The sequence below is a fragment of the Prunus dulcis genome, chromosome 6, assembly GCF_902201215.1.
Source record: "Prunus dulcis chromosome 6, ALMONDv2, whole genome shotgun sequence".
Taxonomy (NCBI): Eukaryota; Viridiplantae; Streptophyta; class Magnoliopsida; order Rosales; family Rosaceae; genus Prunus; species Prunus dulcis.
In genome coordinates, this window is record NC_047655.1 from 22515776 (window position 1) to 22535344 (window position 19569).

The 19569-nt window shown below is 37.1% G+C and overlaps 2 protein-coding genes across 2 annotated transcripts; both read left to right on the forward strand.

Annotated features, from left to right (window-relative positions):
* Positions 1-3947: 3947 nt before the first annotated feature.
* Positions 3948-4913, forward strand: LOC117632400 (60S ribosomal protein L12). Its single transcript, XM_034365859.1, has one exon. It carries the CDS (start codon positions 4067-4069, stop codon positions 4565-4567), a length of 501 nt encoding a protein of 166 aa, XP_034221750.1. The 5' UTR covers positions 3948-4066; the 3' UTR covers positions 4568-4913.
* A 12469-nt stretch (positions 4914-17382) lies between these two features.
* LOC117631005 (probable aquaporin PIP2-5) lies at positions 17383-18940 on the forward strand. The gene is made up of 4 exons (XM_034363911.1): positions 17383-17803; positions 17983-18278; positions 18380-18520; positions 18630-18940. The coding sequence occupies exons 1-4, from the start codon at positions 17506-17508 to the stop codon at positions 18747-18749; spliced, it is 855 nt and encodes a 284-aa protein (XP_034219802.1). The 5' UTR covers positions 17383-17505; the 3' UTR covers positions 18750-18940.
* The last annotated feature ends 629 nt before the right edge of the window (positions 18941-19569 follow it).

Below are 19569 nucleotides of genomic sequence, written 5' to 3' on the forward strand. Positions count from 1 at the left end.
CAGCGGTAAGGAGCGCGTATAAACCACTTCAAATAAAACACGAAAATTGGAAGCATGAGCATTTTTCCACAATGTGATGATGGGGAGTAAGATAAGACACAAGTGCCTCCGCCCATGAGTATGAAACTTGTTGGAAACTGATACCTCTCAAGAAAATTGATCGATCATGACATGGATGATGTTTGGTATATATGAAAATGAGAAAGCATTGGTCTCTTCCCAACAACTTCACCCCCCGTTTAATGAATGCACTATAGTAAAGTCACCATCTTCTAGTAAACGTCTTATCGTCAAGTACTAATTAATATGATTTTCATTTTCAAAGATGCAGCCTATGTTGTACGGACACGGAAACGCGATATAGGACACGGCAATTAAAATAATAATAAGGGATTTTGAATCCTTACCATTTTTATTGATCTCCAACATCTTATTCACCATACTACACACAACTTTGTGATTATATGCTACATCATTTGATATTTATAATGTTTCAACATCATTTGAAAAAACTATCCTAGTAAAAATGAAAAAAAAAAAAAGTCTTTTTTTTTCTAAGTAAATTGAAAATTATGATTATTAACCCCAAGCGGCCCTCGCAAAACCAGAAGATGTGTCTCTCACAAATCCCAATTGGCCCCCGCAAAATTCGTGAAATTGTCAGCTCAGCACCCCTTTCATTACCATTTAAACGAGGATGCCCTTTAATCTGAAACAAACACTACCAAACTTAAAATATGGAATTCCCTTCGATTCCTCAAGGCTCCACTAATTTGAATTTATCTCTTGCTCCTCCTTCAACCCAAGAAACAACACATGAAAATGTTGTGTTTCCACACTCCACCTCAAGGCTCCACAGATTTGAATTTATCTATTGCTCCTTCTTCAACTCAATAAACAACACATGAAAATGTTATGTTTCCACACTCCACCTCAAGGCTCCACAGATTTGAATTTATCTATTGCTCCTTCTTCAACTCAATAAACAACACATGAAAATGTTATGTTTCCACACTCAATTTCCATACAGGTTCTACCTCTGTGCAAGCTGCAAATATGCACAATGAAATCTCAACAACTATGGTAATGGCAAGGAGGTCTGGCAAGACTGCAGTGGAAGAGACTAATTTTTTCAATGCCCACTTTGCTGCTTCATTAGAAAATTTAGGATTGCGTCTACTAGCAAGGAACCAAAAGTGTGCTTCATTGACTGCTTAAATCGCATCCTTGAAGGTTGAAGTTGATGAATTGCATAGGCTCCTCAAACAATCAAATCGACATATAGACGTACTAAAGTAAAAAAATAGAGACTTTGCTAAACTGGTGGAAGTTTTACAGACATGAGTATCAAGAAGAAACAGATAAGGATCTGAGATGAAGAAAAAATGTCTCCCTTTTGAAAGTCTATATCCCCTTTAATTTTAACGACACAAATTAACATGAAGGAACAAAGACAAAAAAAACATATTTAAAAAAAAAATATTGTTTACATGTTTTACCCACTTTTTAAAAATATTTCAAATATGTCCGCGTAGTTTTCAATAATTATGTTTTGACCCCAGTTTTTGTTTTATAATTTTCAAAATGGTCTTTGTCGTGTCTTGACTTCTGTTAACCGTGTCCATAAATGTTTTGACCGTATCCAAAATGTGTCTTGACCGCTAACCCATGTCCAAGGTGTGTCCAATGCGTGTCCGCTTGTACAACACTTCAACCTAATGAAGTGTCTGTGCTACATAGGACGCGTCATATTATTTTCTTGCGCGACGAGAAATTTTGTAACGATCGTTATGAGGATAAGGTCTTAAGGTAAACTAGGGATAACAATTTGTTAATTTAGTTTGTTTAGGGAAATCATGTTGGGATCCCAAGGAATACGGTGATAGAAATAATGGATAAAGTCCAATAATCGTAGTGTTTGAGAGCTTTTTAAATTACCCATATCTTTTGAGAAGAGATTTGGTCTATGGACTCTGGATGATTAGCAGACTGATTGTTGTGATCAATAATATAAACACACTGTGGCACGAGCAAAAGTTTTCTTTGGCCAAATAATGAAGCTCACAACAATAATAAAATATTATAATTTGTTTGGAGAATAACGAGCCATTTATTTAAATGAAAAGTCAGTTGTAAAAAAACAAATCACACTAGTTTACGTCATTGCATGTGGAGTTGTAAATGTGCGGTGGAAAACGCACGTTGCATGCGTGAAGTCTTATCTCTCGTGAATCACGACTTGTGTAACTGTCGTTGCTGGTGAAGTGTAGCATCTAGCATGTAAAGAAGGGTTCACTAACTCTTTACTTTACCCAAAAACAACTTTATCCTTGATTAATTTTTTTAATTGCATCATCGTTTTATATTGAATTCTTTTGAGATTCATATCATTCTAGTGCCTCGAGACTCCACGGACAGGACTCAAAATTTATGTGATGTCTAAGCCGACTAACCAAACGTGCCTCAATAATAATAAAATTGGATAACATTTTAACATATTTGTGACAGCAAAGTTTCCTATTCAAGATTGGACGCAATTCTAAATATCCAATTTTAGCCACAAACGATTATAGGCTAAACCAAATCCATCGCATGTCCAATAATTAACTACCTAACACACTTTTATCAACTAGGTTCGGGATCGGGAGGCTATAAGTAGGAGTTAAAAGTGAGGAGGATATTTGAGAAGGTCAATCTCACCATCAATAAATGTAAAACAACATTATTTTCTCATTCATGATCAATTTTTAATGAAAAAAGCTTAGAGGTTAAATCTAAAAATCATGATTTAAAGTACAAAATTCATTGGCATTAGATAAAAAGTTAAAAAATTAGGGATTCACCTGATTTTATAAGTTTCTTATAATCATGCCTTCAAATGTCAAAGTTTGCATAAAACATCCAACTTAGAGAGCTTTGGTCGAATTGAATCACAAAGTTTTGGTTCATTTGAATATTAAAGGTTCAAAAGACGTTTTGGTTCATTTGAAGAATAAAAGTTCAAAAGACAGATTATGGAGAGAGAGAGAGAGAGAGAGAGAGAGAGAGAGAGAAACTAGAAGAAAGAAGAACAAACCAGAAAAAAAAAATATGGAACACGTTAAAAAGAGAGAGAGAGAGAGAGAGAGAGAGAGAGAGAGAGAGAGAACCAGAAAAAGGCAGAACAAACCCAGGAAAAAAAAATCTGCAACACGTTTAGGGTTAGGAAATTGAAAACCGGGGGGCCGTTTTCTTCAGTCAAAAGGCCGCCTTTTTTTATCCTTTCTCTATCCTTTGTTTGGTGATTGTCAAAAGGCCTCCTTTTTTATTTATCCTTTCTTTCGTCTGATTGTCAAAAGGCATAAAGATTTTAAAAAATTGAAGTGTAGATAAGTAAAGGGCTTTTTGGGTTTCTTTTAGAAATGGGCTGGAAAAAAAATTGGAGGCCCCAAATATTTGGGGCCACTGTGGCATTGCCCAACCTGCACAGGTTATTTGTCGCTAGTTAAGCCCAAGAACTCATTGGTGACGAGAGATTTTATAATGAGAGGCTATGTTAAGGGGTTCGATAACGCAACACTTGATCAGACAACTATTAATAACTTTGCACATTGGACGACTATTAAATACCGTCTCATTATAACCCGTCACTATAGATGACTCATCAAATATATGGAGACTTGGACCAAGAGGAATTAGGCTTGAACACAAGCACCATATTAGGATGGTCGAATGGACCCAGCCACTAGCAAGTTTGGACTGAATGGGGCTAAAGTCCAATAGATCGGTGGTCCGTGGATCAACGGCCGTCAATGACACAAAAGATATGGGTCAACTTGGGCTAAAAGTGTGGCGACTGAATTTTGGGTGTGGAGAGACAGAATATTTTTGGGTTCCAATGCGATTACTAGGAACAAGCCCAACAAAAGCCGAGGAGATCATTGTCATTTCTATTTGGCAATCTCTCGATCCACAAAACCCTAGCGTTATATGAAGCTCCCCTACAAAAACCACACATTCACTCGCAAGCTGCCTCCTCCATCCAAAACCCTAACCCCTCCAAACCCAGAGCGCCGCCGAAGAAGCCATGCCTCCAAAGTTCGACCCATCTCAGGTGGTCGATGTCTACGTCCGCGTCACCGGAGGCGAGGTCGGCGCCGCCAGTTCCCTCGCTCCCAAGATCGGTCCTCTGGGTCTCTCCCCAAAGAAGATCGGAGAAGACATTGCTAAAGAGACAGCCAAGGACTGGAAGGGTCTGAGAGTCACCGTCAAGCTCACCGTTCAGAATCGTCAGGCGAAGGTCTCTGTGGTGCCTTCAGCTGCGGCTCTGGTCATCAAAGCCCTGAAGGAGCCAGAGAGAGATCGCAAGAAGACGAAGAACATCAAGCACAGCGGTAACATTTCATTGGATGATGTAATTGAGATTGCTAAGATCATGAAGCACAGGTCCATGGCCAAGGAGTTGGCTGGGACGGTGAAGGAGATTTTGGGCACTTGCGTTTCTGTTGGGTGTACTGTGGATGGTAAAGACCCCAAGGATCTGCAGCAGGAGATTGCTGATGGAGATGTTGAGATTCCCTTGGACTGAGCTATCTCTGTTTTGGGTTTATTCACATATTTAGTCAGTTTTTTTTCAAATAGAATGATTTTCATATTTTTGGGTTTTGTTTTATAATTTCTCCCAGTTATGGATTGATAATGCAGCGAATGTTTTTGATCAAAATGCGGAGATGTAATGCTTTTAGTGTTAAATGTCTTTTTTTCCTCTGATAATTTCTGGACGTAAAAAGTTTAATGCTTTAATGTTGAAATGCATTGCTTTTATGCAATAGAGTAGTTGTGTGGTGGTGGTTGATGTTCGTTGGTATGTTGTGGGTTTCTGATTTGGAAATGTGGTATAATTGTGCTTAGAAATGGGTGCTTTGAAGTGAAAATTGAATGAATTGTGCAGGTTGTTTTGTATGACTATAAAGCATCACTCACTGGTTTGAAAGTTGTTCTATCTGTGCCTCTTGAGTAGATTAAGGAATTCCTATGTTTTCAATGTAAGCCATTTTCGAAAACAAACTTGAGGTTTGAATTATGATCAAATCCGGGTCCGGTTTATGGAACAATTGTTTAGGTCATGGTGTTATTAGGTGGTTCCACAAATCAATAGTACCGTTTAGGTTTGGAGCTTTTGGGTTGAAACTTGAAAAGACCTAAACACCATTGTGAGCAAACGTGTTTTAGTTTCATGGTGAGGAGAGGGCTGAAGGGCTTATGAAGCTGAGATGTGAGGTAATAAGGGGGATCCTATAAAGCAGGACATACTAGGTAGTTTCTGTTATTGTAGCATGATTTGAAATTGGCATTTCAATGCTAATACTATTTTAAGTCTCACAGATTTTAGTTTTTAGATCATGTCTTCGAATCGGGGCTTGAAGCTCCGAATTTATCTAGTGTCAGTCATAGTGCAGTTTGTGAAATGAATCAAATGATTGTTGAATTAACCTTTCAAACGTTTCTGGAAGGATAGCTCTTCCATTTGCATCTTTGCATTAGCCCTATTGTTTAGGTCTATATCCACAGGGATATTAAGGAAATTGTAACTCGGTAACATGCTTCATGAAAATACTGTTTGATTCTAGCCCAAATAATTGAGATGTTTATATCAGCCACCCGTTTGATAATTTGGTTTGAAGAAAATGTTAACCGCCGTAGGGCCAGATGTCCAGCGGGCTCCTTTTTCTTCCGCTTACAGTTAGATTAGATGAGTAATTTTTGGGACCGAATAATCACTTGCGCTACAAGTCTCTTCGGCAGTAGTTTTAGTTATCAAGGAAAAGGCAGATGTAAGTTACGTTAATGAGAAGTTTCTTGTGCGACGCAAGGAGATCATGGTTTGTTGGCACAGAAATGGGAAGGGATAGAAAATGTGGTGGATTCAATTATACAATTACGGTGGAGGGTGTTTTGCTAGGTTCGCCTTCTCATTACATTACTTGCACGTTTCTTTAATACTTCGGTTTAAATCGTTTGCCAAGAAACTCGGTAAATGTTGGGTTTGGTCAATGCCATAAGTAGGGTTAACCTCATGTTTTTTAGGTTCTCGCTACGACTGCGGATTACCATCAATCAAAATGGGACCCTTCACTGATAATCACGGCAGATTTCCTGCTATATAATACCCTTCCCAAGTTCTTTTGCTCTTCATGTATAGACAAAATCCCTTCTTTGATAGATCTCAAGGAAATTAATTCTCTCTTCTTTCTTGACATAAGGGGGAAGAGAGGCCATCTTTTTGCTAGTCATTTGTAAATAGAATCCATTGAACAGAAGCCCCTTTTCTTCTCCAAGTCCAAGCATAAATGGCTAAGGAGATGAAGAATTTGACTGGATGGATGGAGGTTCTTCCAGCCCCCACCATTTACCCACAAAAGCCTTCGAATTCACCTGGTTTGGAGACAATTTTCGAAGAGAGCATCGAAGAATCTGACGACGATTCATAACTTTTTTACCTCATCTTGATTCTTTGGTTATGGATCCTTGATGATCACATATTTGAAAATGCTTTGCTTTGGATGTGTCTCGCTACGCCTCGGCTTTGGTTCGGTGGAATGCTTTGATCAGAGCTATGATCTAGCCATCTGAAAGACCAGAAATGGATCAGGGAAGCAACTGCAATGGTTTAGATAATGAATGGCTTCAATTCTATCCTTCTGACCAATGCAGTGGGAGTTCTTCCTCTCTGAACATTGTCTAATGAACCCTGTATTGTAAATATGCAATTACTTTCCATCTTCTTGTATGTAAAAAAAGTACCAAAATAATTATACGTGTCAGACTATTGGGAAGTGTGTATTGCTTACGAAACTGTTGCTTGCAGTTACAGCTCTTAGGAGGATAGTGATGATTTGCAAGCTAGCAACAAGACAATTGAGTGCTAATTAAATTAGATTTGGTAAATACAAGGAATATCAGAAATATTGTGCTAATCTATTTATTTCATCAAAATTATATAATTAAATAACTTTTGATTTAACTGAATTTTTTCCAAGAGCATATCTCCGTAGTGTAGTATAGTTAGTAAAATACAAGACGAGTATAATACGTACGTATATTATTCGGTAATTCTTAAGAACATACAGTGAAAAGTTCAATCATTATATAAAATTTAAACTTATTTATTTAAATAGTTTTCTTTTTCAACAATATATGAAAAATACAGATAAAATATGCGAATAATATGTATATTATTGCAAAATATCGGTAAATAATACAAATGTGCGCGAATAATACTTTTGCATTAAAAAACATTTATTTTTATATATAATTAAAAAGTATACATAAAATGTTAATATTTTAAAAAATGTATATATTATTATAAAATGAACTGGGATATGTGCGAATATTGAGCTGCACGTAAAGTAGATGAGACACAGCATTTAACGAGGTTCGGCTATGCCTACGTCCTCGGAGAGCAGCAACAGTAACCTTTCACTATATAACATAATAGGGCTACAACTTTAGTATTTTACAATATGTATGCTCACTGAATTTTCTCTCTAGGAGAATTTCTCTCTGCTCTCTTTCTCTTCACTCACTCATCACTCTTTCTTCCTTCTCTTCCTCTTCTCTCATTTCATCACACATTACAAGCAAATATAATGCTTATTTATAGGCAAAGCAAATGGCTTGGTTTGGTGGGTGTGTGATATGGTTTGGTAGGTGTGTGGTTTGATTTGGTGGGTGTGTGGTTTGATTTTGTGTTGAACTTGAATGTTAGTTGGCTATGTGGGCTTCACCCATTCTTCTTTACAACACTCCCCCTTGGAGATCACATGTCCCTAGATTGGTTGCCTCATTAAAACCTTGCTTGGAGAAAACCTAGTGAGGTAGAAAACTGATGGAAGGAAGAAAGAAGAGTACAACAATCTGTATAGCATACTTCTGGATGCTCCCCCTGATTAATATCTCCCCCTGATGTCTTCATGACTATCTTTTGGAGTGAGAATCTTTCGGAGTGAGTGGAGGATGTAGCCATTAATAATTCTCGTAGTTGAGTAAGTAAATATATTTCCAGTGAGCTATCTCTATGTAAATCATAAAATTTTTCAGAGTCCGCGTTTCCAACAAAACTTGGGCTATTTGTAAGTTCACTTGAAAGAATATGCCCGTACATGGTGTTGTGCGGAAATAGCATCAAATATACCTCACATCATCCCAAAATGATGGTGATGGAGTTGAGCCTTATCTGGAAAATATGATGTCCGGTCCAATATACTTCCGGAAAATCCTTAAAGTGTCCAGCGGATAATCCTCATAAAAATGCTTCAATACTTTCTTAGTATAAGCAAGAATCTTGTTGGCATAATGCTCGATCTTTAAGTCGAGACAAATATTTCTGGAACTCTTGAGAAGCTTTAATGTGTTGCAAACACATTATAATCAATATACTCACTGAGGCAATTTATGTACATTAACATTGAGTACAGATTTTGTGCTTCAGGCACATGTCATTCAGGGACTTGCTTCATGCAATTTCAATCCTTTCAAGGATTTTGTTTAAAGGGATTAAACTTTATGACACATTATATAGCTTTAACCTAGCTATTTATACATCTTTAGGAAATCGCTTCTGGCAATATGCTCCGTGCCTTTAATAACCTTTAAAGATAACATGTTGGTCTCCGTAAATGTGCAATAAGGGGGCACAATTGAATTTGTAAATATGGAGAAAACCCAACATTCCTTGTTTATGCCAAAAACATTGTGTCATACAAAGTAGGTATATTCCCTTTTATTCCGAACACCCAAGTATAACTTTCAATATTAACATCTTTTGGGGTTCGTACTGTGGGTTTGTTCTTTCACGTTCATTCTTATCTATAATGGAATTACCTCATTCCATTTTGGCTAATGATATTGTCGACATTTAATAATTGAACGTGGTTCCAATCAACACAGCCCATTGATGATTTGAGTAGCTACTCCAAAATCAAAATTTGTCATTCATCAATTCATGATCCCACCATTCTCATGTGCATGCGCATACATCAATTATAAGCATTTCTTTGCTTTTGGGTACCCAAGCCACTGCAGGGGGCTTTTATTATGTGAGAATGTGGATTATAACCTCCAATGGAGCGTTATTTTATAGTAGGGCGTGGATAATCTCCATTTAGGGAGTTGGAACATTTAGAACCCATATATCTGTCATGCTGCAGGCATGCCACAGATTAATACATACATGTCAATTAATTTCTGGGACTTTAACCCATACAATTTGCTACGCATTAGGAGTGCACAATATCAATATTGACATGTCAAAGGATTGTCCTTTCGGGACTTCAATCCACATCATTTGCTACGCAACAGGCGTGCATCATATTGATCACTGCTATACCCATATTTTGTTCTTATGAGACTTTAATCTGTGCAGTGTATTATCAATGTATCCAACTTGCAATCTGTAAAATTTGCGTTAATAATTCATGGATACATACAAGCCATTCTTTTGGAACGGACTTATCTCCCTATTTGGTTACCTTTCAAGATAAAATATCAAATAAGTATATAAGCATAAAATAACACAAGTATTGCTTACATCCTTAGGTGGGAGAAACTTTTCTCAAGTATCATTCAAGCTCGTATCGGCCCAGTAAATATAAAGTAGCGCTTGATGATCTAGTTATATCCTGCAAGAGCAAAAGTCACAATTCTTCTCTCTGTCAAAAACAAATAACCCTCAGAGTTAGGATCACTGCATGGATTCTTTCTTCGGATGTTCATTCTAAAGAAATAAAATCCCTTATGAACAGAGAGTTATAAAAAGAAAGAAAAGATACAAAAATTGTGATATTGATTGCAAGGTAAGGTAAGCAATCAAGGAAGGAAGCTGGTGGGAGCAAACAACAAGCTCTCATTTCTCCTAGTCTAGAAGGACCTCAGGAGATTAGAGCATAAGGTCGCCTTCACAGTTCCCTGATGTAGCGGAAACGTGATCAGGGATAGTCTCGCTTCCTGAATGGATGATCAGAGATAGTCTTGCTTCTCGGGCATATTGAGTGCTCACTGATAAGAAAAACAAGTAGATATCGCATCACTAGGTATGGAGAAAATTGGATGTCTTCTGCAAAGAAAATTTCGTTAGTAACACATTTATACACAAATACAATGAATAGGTAGAACCGGTGAATTTCAAATTAACCATAGGAAAATTGCGAGATTCTCGGGATACTTTTGAAAAAGTAGCTCCGTGAAATCCGTAAAGCAAGATCGGCTTTGACGAAAATAATACTTGAAAACGCCGAAAGTGCCGACAGGCATTATTAGAGGCCACGTGAAGTTTTGGACTCTGGGAAAGAAAAAGATAATATGGGGATTCGAGAAGATATTGGGATCCTGGAAATGTTGCCACATTTTCGTCTATAGATATTGCCTTTGCAAAACTTGATTGGAGCAACTGCGTTTCAACTCAACTTCCTTCATTTTCTGAAACTTTAGTTTTTTTTTGTAAGACTTTCTTCGAAACCTTCTTAAAATGGCTTCCTCTTCTTCCTGCCCAAATTATTTCAATTTAAATGATGCTCCCACAACAACCAGTGACGCCAAAGTTTGGCGTCCATCCTTTGTATCCCAAAATCGTCATCTCACAGTTAATGATTCTGTGATGATGAATGATGCTACTGCTGTCATAGTAGCTAGGAATTTCATTACTCCAATGGATGAAATGCTGTTAACAGGGAGGTCTGAGGAAGAGGCTATTGATGACTCAATGGCTTCTAGCATTCAGAGTGCTGCTTCTGTTTCTAACATGGCTGATCGTTTGCGTGCTAGAGCAAACGAGGTTCAGAAACTAACAACTGAAAATTCGTCTCTTCAAAGAATGCTTCATGAGTCTCAACAGGAGGTTGAGAAACTTAAAGGAGAGAATAATGCCTTGTTGAAACTGGTGAGTTCGTACTCCGTTGATACACTGAGAAGGCTAGACATGCTGCAGGTCTCAAATGAAAGAATTTTGGGAGACCATGAGAGGCTCATGGCTAAGCTTAAGAGGCGCCGTCCTCTTCCTTCAGAGGCTTCCAGAACATAATGTAATTTTATAGATTTTACAGGGCCTGCACCTTCATTGCAGGTGGAAAAATCTATCTGTTATATGCTCCTTTCCTGTTATAATAATTGCGCACATTCTTAAACTTGCACCTGTGGTTTTTACGTCTTTTCAAAATGACGGTTTGGAACCTTGTGCCTTATAGGTTCAAATAACCACATCGACTCTCCCAAATTTCATATTTCAATGCATGTGAGCCCGTAACTTCTGGCCCGGGCTAAACACAAACTCAGAATTTATTCGCCCTTTTCAAATGGACATGAAATATGGATTGAGTAAAAACCACGCTAATATCACAATATAGTAGTGAAGAGCATTAACTACTATATACCCACAACTTCAAGTTCAGGATCTCTCATATATTTGGGTCCATGGGCTTCCGGCCCAAATATAACAAAATATGTGGGGAGCCTCAATTCATTATTTGAGGTTTATACTGATATTATCCATTTCACGGTGTATTTTTAACAACCGGAATTCACAAAATATATTTCTTCCTTGAGGTGTCGATTATAACAAAATCGAACTTTATTAAATTCATCATTCTCTTATGCCAAAGAAATATGTGGTGTACCACAATTTGCAATAATACCTCAAGGGTTGTCCATTTAATTGTTGGAACTTTAGGTTCTCAACACTGTTAGATTTTGAACTTCAGGCCAAAATCACATATTCTCATGGTATGGATATTTTTACAATTTTCTGTACATATTTCGGGACTTCAAGTCCTTACATAATTGTCCATATTTTGAGAAACTTCTGGCATCTCATTTAATTGTTCATCCATGAGTTTAAGGAGCTGCAGGTTTCCTTTTGTATATAGTGACGGTTTACCCAAAATGGTTAATATTTATGCATACGTCACTATTCATGTGAATAGTACTATTCATCAAGTCATGAATACATATCTATTCATATGTATAGTACATTTGCCAGTACAGTTAATATTCATGTGTACGGCACTTTTAACCAATACGGCACTGTTACATAATCAAGGAACTCTAGGTCCTTATTTACATGTCAAGGATCAAGGATCTTCAAGTCCGATCTCTTGTTTACAAGTATAGTATCGGAGAGACTGCCAGCTCTCATATCAATATCATCATCAAGGATCTTCAAGTCCTGATGTAATTGTATGATGAGGATCAAGGAACTTCTGGTCCTGATCTGTATATTGTAAAAACTCATCATACAGCACAATTAATCCATAAAATAAATTACTAGTAAATAAATTACTGGTATGGACGATAAACCCGCACCATACTTTAAATAAATGTAAATGTGTGGTAAAGTAAATTCATAAATTAAATTGCTTGTTGTATGGACGTTAATCCCGCACCATACCTTAAATAAAATTAAATGTGCGGTAAAGTAAATTCATAAATTAAATTGCTTGTTGTATGGACGTTAATCTCGCACCATACCTTAAATAAAATTAAATGTGCGGTAAAGTAAATTCATAAATTAAATTGCTTGCTGTATGGACGTTAATCCCGCACCATACCTTGAATAAAATTAAATGTGCGGTAAAGTAAATTCATAAAGTATGAGGGTTAATTCCACATCATACTTTAAGTAAAAGTAAATTTGCGATAAAGTAAATGTGCTTGTATGGGCACTAATTCTGCTCCATACATTTAAATAAAAGTAAAGGCGTGGACGATAAACCCGCACCACCCTTTTAAATAGATATTGTTGTATGGGTAATAAACCTACACCATACAGTAAATAAAATAAGTGTGTGGATAAAACCACCACAAAAAAATATAGGAGGTGAAACAGTCCATATAATTACCATATATATGGATAAAGTAAAGACAATTATTTGTGGGTTCATATCAACACCACAATCAAATAATATAATATTATTATATTGATATATTAGTGGAAAGCTAGACATATCATGTTGGCTTTTCTTCTTTTCACTTGCAATTAAGTTGAACTTGTTGTGTAGAGAAATAATAAAATAATAGAAAAAGTAAGAGGCATAGAGCTTATCCTTACAGTTGGGTTGCTCGTATATCTCTCTAGCAGACCACAACTTCTCCACTACTTTTCTTCCTTACATCAACATAATGGTTAGTAGTATAGATAATAGTGCAGCACAAAAATTATACCTGAGAGCTTCTCGTGCTGATAACGTGTTATAAAATGAACGGGGATATGTGCGAATATTGAGCTGCACGTAAAGTAGATGAGACACAGCATTTAACGAGATTCGGCTATGCCTACGTCCTCGGAGAGCAGCAGCAGTAACTTTTCACTATATAAAATAATATGGCTACAACTTTAGTGTTTACAATATGTATGGCTCACTGAATTTTCTCTCTAGGAGAATTTCTCTCTTGCTCTCTTTCTCTTCACTCACTCACCCTCTTTCTTCCTTCTCTTCCTCTTCTCTCATTTCATCACACATTACAAGCAAATATAATGCCTATTTATAGGCAAAGCAAATGGCTTGGTTTGGTGGGTGTGTGATATGGTTTGGTAGGTGTGTGGTTTGATTTGGTGGGTGTGTGGTTTGATTTTGTGTTGAACTTGAATGTTAGTTGACTATATGGGCTTCACCCATTCTTCTTTACAACATATATATATATATATATATATTTACGTGAATAATACACGAATTACTGTAACCTAGAAATGGTTTTGGACTCTTTTTTAGAAGGGTAGGTGTGGATTAATTGGCTGTAAAGGTGTCGGTGAGGAGGATGTTGAAAATTTACGTTTTTGTGAAAAATAGAAGAGCCAAAAATGATTGGGATTTTAGGTACTTTCTTGTAGTGTATTGCAGAATTTAAGCAATTTGGTGGGCAGTCACCATAGATTGGATGGGATGGGAGCTTTGGACATTAATAAGATTCAACGTAGATCGAACACTTGGCGTTGCTAGAAAAATTTGCCATCATAGCTATCAAACGTGTCACAATTATTTATTTATTCTCATTTTCCATGTTCCTCACATGCCTTGTAACTTTTTTGTGCAGCTGCTGGTGTAGTTTCCTTCACTCATTTTTCTCACCAATATCATATGATTCTTGAACTCCCTATAAAAAGCCACCTTCTTCTACTTTACCTTCAACCCAAATCATTCTCACAGACTGAAACTGTTTCTAGAAACAAAACCCAAATCAAGAATCTGCAACAGAAGCCCTTTTTGTTTGTTTTGAGAGCAACTTCTTGTTCATCTTCAAGCTTCGAAGCAGCTGATCAGAGAAGGAAAGAAGAAAGAAGGGTTTTTGTTTTGTTTGATTTCAATGGCAAAGGAGATGGGATTGTTGGCGTCTTGGGTTGAGGTTGCTCCTGCCCTTCTGATATCTCCCAACAAGACTTCAACTTGTCCTGAATTGGAGACAATAGCTGAAGAGTGGGAGCTGGAGGCAGAGGAGTATGATCAAGAGGCAAAACAGATTGAAATTTTACTGAATTCTTCTGTGCTGATTATGTAGTTTTATTTATTTATTTTTGGGGTGTTTTTTGTGTGAATTTGTATCGAAACAAATGAACAGATTTTTGTAGTTCAATGACTTCAATCTTGTTTGCTACCTTTGGAACTTGGAAGGAGTTAAACTAAATCATTTATTTCTCTTGTTGACGCAATTTTATGGCTAGATCTTTGGAAGGATATCAAGAAGTTGCTTTCTGCAATTCTGCTAAAATAAGAGACGCGTAAAAGATGGCAGAAGGTACACGTCAAAAGTTTAATATTCTTCAAGGCACTCAACCTCCATAAAATCATTTGCAGTTTGGTGAATAATATTAGGGATATAACTACGTAGCATATCATTTTTGAAGTCACAATTTATAGAAAATAATCCAATACATTTGTCACCTTTCAATCTGAAAAACCAAAATATAAAATAAAAAAAACTTGCTTTGAATCGAAACCCAACCAATTCATCAAATTCCAGTTCATATATTTTTTTGGTATCGATATTACACCTATACTTAATGACGTCATTTCTTGCATCTATCTCCTATAAATTAATCAAGTGGGCCGAGTGCGCTTGGTAACAGAGGCATCCTTCTTTAGTGTGCATGCGTGGCGTGCTATACCACGGTTGCAAGTGGATGTGGGTATGAATGAGCACATAAATGGGGCTCTGCGCTATGATCTTGACTTCTTTTCGAGTCACTGTGATTGAGATAGGAATAGATTCTCGGTTAGAAGGTTCTAGGCCTCGACCACAAGGCCTTTAGAATGAGATGATGGATGGATAGTGTCATTGAGCTCGGTAGCTTGGTGGTGGCACTAGGCTCGGTAGCTCAATGGGTTCATATATCTTAAGAAATATGAATATCTCAAGAAATCTGGATGGGTTGAGTGATGCTTAAGAATTCACTCTGTAAACGGCAAATAAAGAGACTCTTGTTCATATATAAAATGGACGATTGAAATGGGAATGCCCAATAACTCACAACGGTTACTGAGTTTTTGTAAACAATATTTACACTAATTTCTAAGGAAAAGTATTAAAAACCATGAACTACATGATAAAAGGTTAAAAGGTGTATTTGAGCAGCTATTGGGCTTGATTTGTTTGATTGACGCCGGACCTTTGTTTCATTGATTTTGCATCCTTTCAGCTGAGGTAAAAAATCTTGACCGTGCTCTGACACCCGTCCAATCACCTTTCATAGATTTTATCCTACGTTATTGCTTGCGATTGGCCAATCTCGACGGTAAAAAAGGTGACCATCAGCTCAACCTCTAAATCTTGTACTCTCAGTGAGGCAATTATTTCCATGACCATAAGAGCAACTTCACTTATTTATCTTTTGTCATGATAAGGGGATTAGGACAATTACTATTCACATGAATAGTAGTTATCTTTGCAAAAAGTCATTTTTGTTTCCACCCGTTGTTATGGTAAAGAGCAATTACTATTGTTTTTTTGTTTTTTTCACAAAATTTTTTTACCTCAATAATTAATTGAGACAAAATTTTTAAATAAGATTTTCGAATTCTTACGTAATCAACATCCTTAATGGTGAAGCCTAAACTCAACACAGTAATTTAAATTTTATGTACCCCAAAATTTATAAACTTGAAGGTTCAATCCCTAATGCCTAAAGTTTGTTTGCTTTTCTTTTCCGTTAAAGTATGGTCTATGGTCTTCGCGAAGCTTCTTGCTACCGTCCACCAGGTACAGAACAGACGTCACCACCAGGGCAACAAGACAAAGGTTCAGGACAATGCCCTTCCTGTTGTTGCACGCGGCCTAATAAGAGCCAGACAATTTTGCTGATAGCTTTCGGTAGGCATTTTAATGTCTCTAATTTGTCTTTCGGTTATTTATTTGTATTGGGGTAATGTTGATTATAACAAAATTAAAATTCCACTAAACCGGTTCATCCGAAACAATGACTGCTAATGGGCCGGTGCAGCGAAACGTGGCAGGACGTGAGTGGTTGAGAGTGGGTCTTTTGAATTGGAAACTTTGGATGGGGCGGTGGTGAATGGTCGGTTCCCTCACTCACGAGTCCCGCTAAGTCCATTTTCTCACCATACTCACAATAATCATGTGATCTTGACCTCTCCTCCTCCATTGCGGCGGCTGCAAAGATCATGGGACACGTGTTACTCCATCAACGGTTCAAAGTCTGAGGAGATTGCTGATTAATCAGCTAATTATCCACATCATCATCTAACTTAATTAGTATAATCAGTATATGGGTGCCATAATTTTGTTTGATTATCGAGTTCATAGTAAATCTCGAATATGTGTAATTACATGTAATTCATATGTATTTGAAAATTTTTTTTTAGTGTATTTATGTACTCGCAAAAGTTTAAACTTAGGACTTTTATTAACAAACGTATATACTTTTAGAAGACTTGCTCTTTTATCGAGTATAAGGTCTTAAGATAACTTGCATATTTGTGTTAAAAGTTAAAAATTAGAAAGTTTGAGTATGTATATTGTCTCATATTCGGTCTATACCATCGAGGGTGAGCGATTTGTCATAGTTTTACACAGCCTTACATGAATACGCGAGTATAAAAACATGCTATTTACAATTTGGTCTAGTCATTGGTAGGGCTCTAATCTCCTAAACAGTAGTTTAGCTTATCCTTTAGAAGTTTATCGATCATTATAGAGCTTACTGGAATTGTCTTTTTTTTTTTTTTTTTGGGGGTCAGAAATACTGGAATTGTCTTTAGAGAACTCGAATCAAACAGAAAAAAATGTAGGGTCACCTAAAAGAAGAGAAAAGAAAGGAAAACTTGTGAGCTTGAAGCTTTGGACGGCCAACCTAAAGTTTAATAATACCACTTCCACTCTCGTTCAACTCTCCATATAAACCCCCAAACCCCTCCACTCTCCCCCATCACAAACACCAAACAATCTCTTCCAAACACACTTATTTTTCATCTCTCTCTCTCTCTCTCTACCTAAGCTAAGAGCTAGCTAGCTACCCAATTAGCCATGGCCAAAGACATTGAAGTTGGCGGAGGGCAACATAGATTCTCAGGAAAAGACTACCAGGACCCTCCTCCAGCACCATTGATTGATGCAGAGGAGCTTGGCCAGTGGTCTTTTTACAGAGCCATCATAGCTGAGTTCATAGCTACCCTCTTGTTCTTGTACATCACTGTGCTTACAGTGATTGGATACAAGAGCCAATCTGATGGAGACCAATGTGGTGGTGTTGGCATTCTTGGCATTGCTTGGGCCTTTGGTGGCATGATCTTTGTCCTTGTTTACTGCACTGCTGGCATCTCCGGTGAGATTTCATATTTGAGATACTGACATAGGTTACCAATTCACTTGTATATTTCTTAACACTATAAACCATGTGTTATACTTTGAGTAGATTAGTAACACTAAATCGGTCAAACGCAAAAATTTCTCCAATTTACAATTTAGCATATGGTTTACTAATGTGAGCATTTATGTATGCAGGAGGGCACATAAACCCAGCTGTTACATTTGGGCTGTTTTTGGCTAGGAAGGTGTCACTGGTCAGAGCCATATTGTACATGGTGGCTCAGTCCTTGGGAGCCATATGTGGTGTTGGGCTTGTGAAAGCTTTCCAAAATGCTTACTTTACCAAGTATGGTGGAGGGGCCAATGGGCTTGCTGATGGGTACAGCCAAGGCACAGGTTTGGCTGCTGAGATTATTGGCACCTTTGTTCTTGTCTACACTGTCTTCTCTGCAACTGACCCCAAGAGAAATGCAAGGGATTCACATGTCCCAGTAAGTACCATAAATACTTTAAAGAAAATCTAAATCCAATTTTAGTTGAAGAAAATTGAATTTTAATTTCTTAATCTCTGTTTATGTTTGGTTAATTAAAGGTTTTGGCACCACTGCCAATTGGGTTTGCTGTGTTTATTGTGCACCTTGCCACAATCCCAATCACTGGCACTGGCATAAACCCAGCAAGAAGCCTTGGAGCTGCAGTGATCTACAACAATGACAAGGCTTGGGATGACCAAGTATGCACCTTTGACCTTTTTACCCTTTTAGTTTCACATATAAAGAAACTTGCTTGACCAGGAAACTAACTTACAAATTTTTGATTTTGTGATTTTTTGTTTAATCTAGTGGATCTTCTGGGTTGGGCCATTCATTGGTGCTGCCATTGCTGCCTTCTATCACCAATACATACTGAGAGCAGGAGCTGTTAAAGCTCTTGGCTCTTTCAGGAGCTCCTCCAACATATAATTTTTCAGAGGATTGGTTGTGTTTTCTGAATGGAAGCTTGGAATTTGTAAATCTGTGTGTACAAGGCACTCATTTTAAATGTGCCTCAATGTTGCTTTCTGCTCTGTTTTTACAAAATCTCAGTTTGGTTATTGTGTCATCAAGAAGTTTCAATTATGAGCAATTACTTTGTTGTGAATTGTGATGGAAAACTTTAGTACTTGTTCCATAAGTAAGAAACGAAATTATGAAACCCTCACTCGAGCGCTAAATCTTAAACCCTAAACTATAAACCTTTTGTTAACCGTAAAGCGTATTATTAAGGTCTCATAGTACCTTGCATCTGATTTGCCAGATGGAAAATTAGAGGTAATGCAACATCAAGCGGAATCAACATATGTGGCAAACAGTTGTTTGTTGAGGTTCTAAGAGACGGTTAGAAATGATGAGGGGGATTTATGCTTCTTGTACTATTTACTTGTGTTGTATTGTACTGCTTTCATTTTTTGTCACGATTAAAAGGTTCATATCAATTCATACACATCATTTCAACTTCTCTTTCCTGGAAATTTCTCTTAATGGGTTAATGCCATGACTGATACTTATGGTTAATGCCATGCCTTAATTAGCCTTCACATTGCATTAATTATCCAAATTAAGAATTAAAAACTGGAAAAGGAATATTTTCTTTTTCGTTTTCTTTCAATTTATTCAGATTGAAGAGAAAATTGAACCCATGATTTGCCACCAATTAATGCAATTAAGTTATCATAATTGCAACCTGAATCTCTTCCTTGATCACCTCTATATATAAACAAAGAGCCCTCCTCCAGAATCCACA

Excerpts from the sequence above, each read along its gene's own strand:
- LOC117632400 (XM_034365859.1), top strand. The coding sequence starts at position 4,067 with ATGCCTCCAAAGTTCGACCCATCTCAGGTGGTCGATGTCTACGTCCGC.
- LOC117631005 (XM_034363911.1), top strand. The coding sequence starts at position 17,506 with ATGGCCAAAGACATTGAAGTTGGCGGAGGGCAACATAGATTCTCAGGA. Across the intron at positions 17,804-17,982 it reads CTGCACTGCTGGCATCTCCG|GAGGGCACATAAACCCAGCT; the intron begins GTGAGATTTCAT and ends TTATGTATGCAG. Across the intron at positions 18,279-18,379 it reads CAAGGGATTCACATGTCCCA|GTTTTGGCACCACTGCCAAT; the intron begins GTAAGTACCATA and ends GGTTAATTAAAG.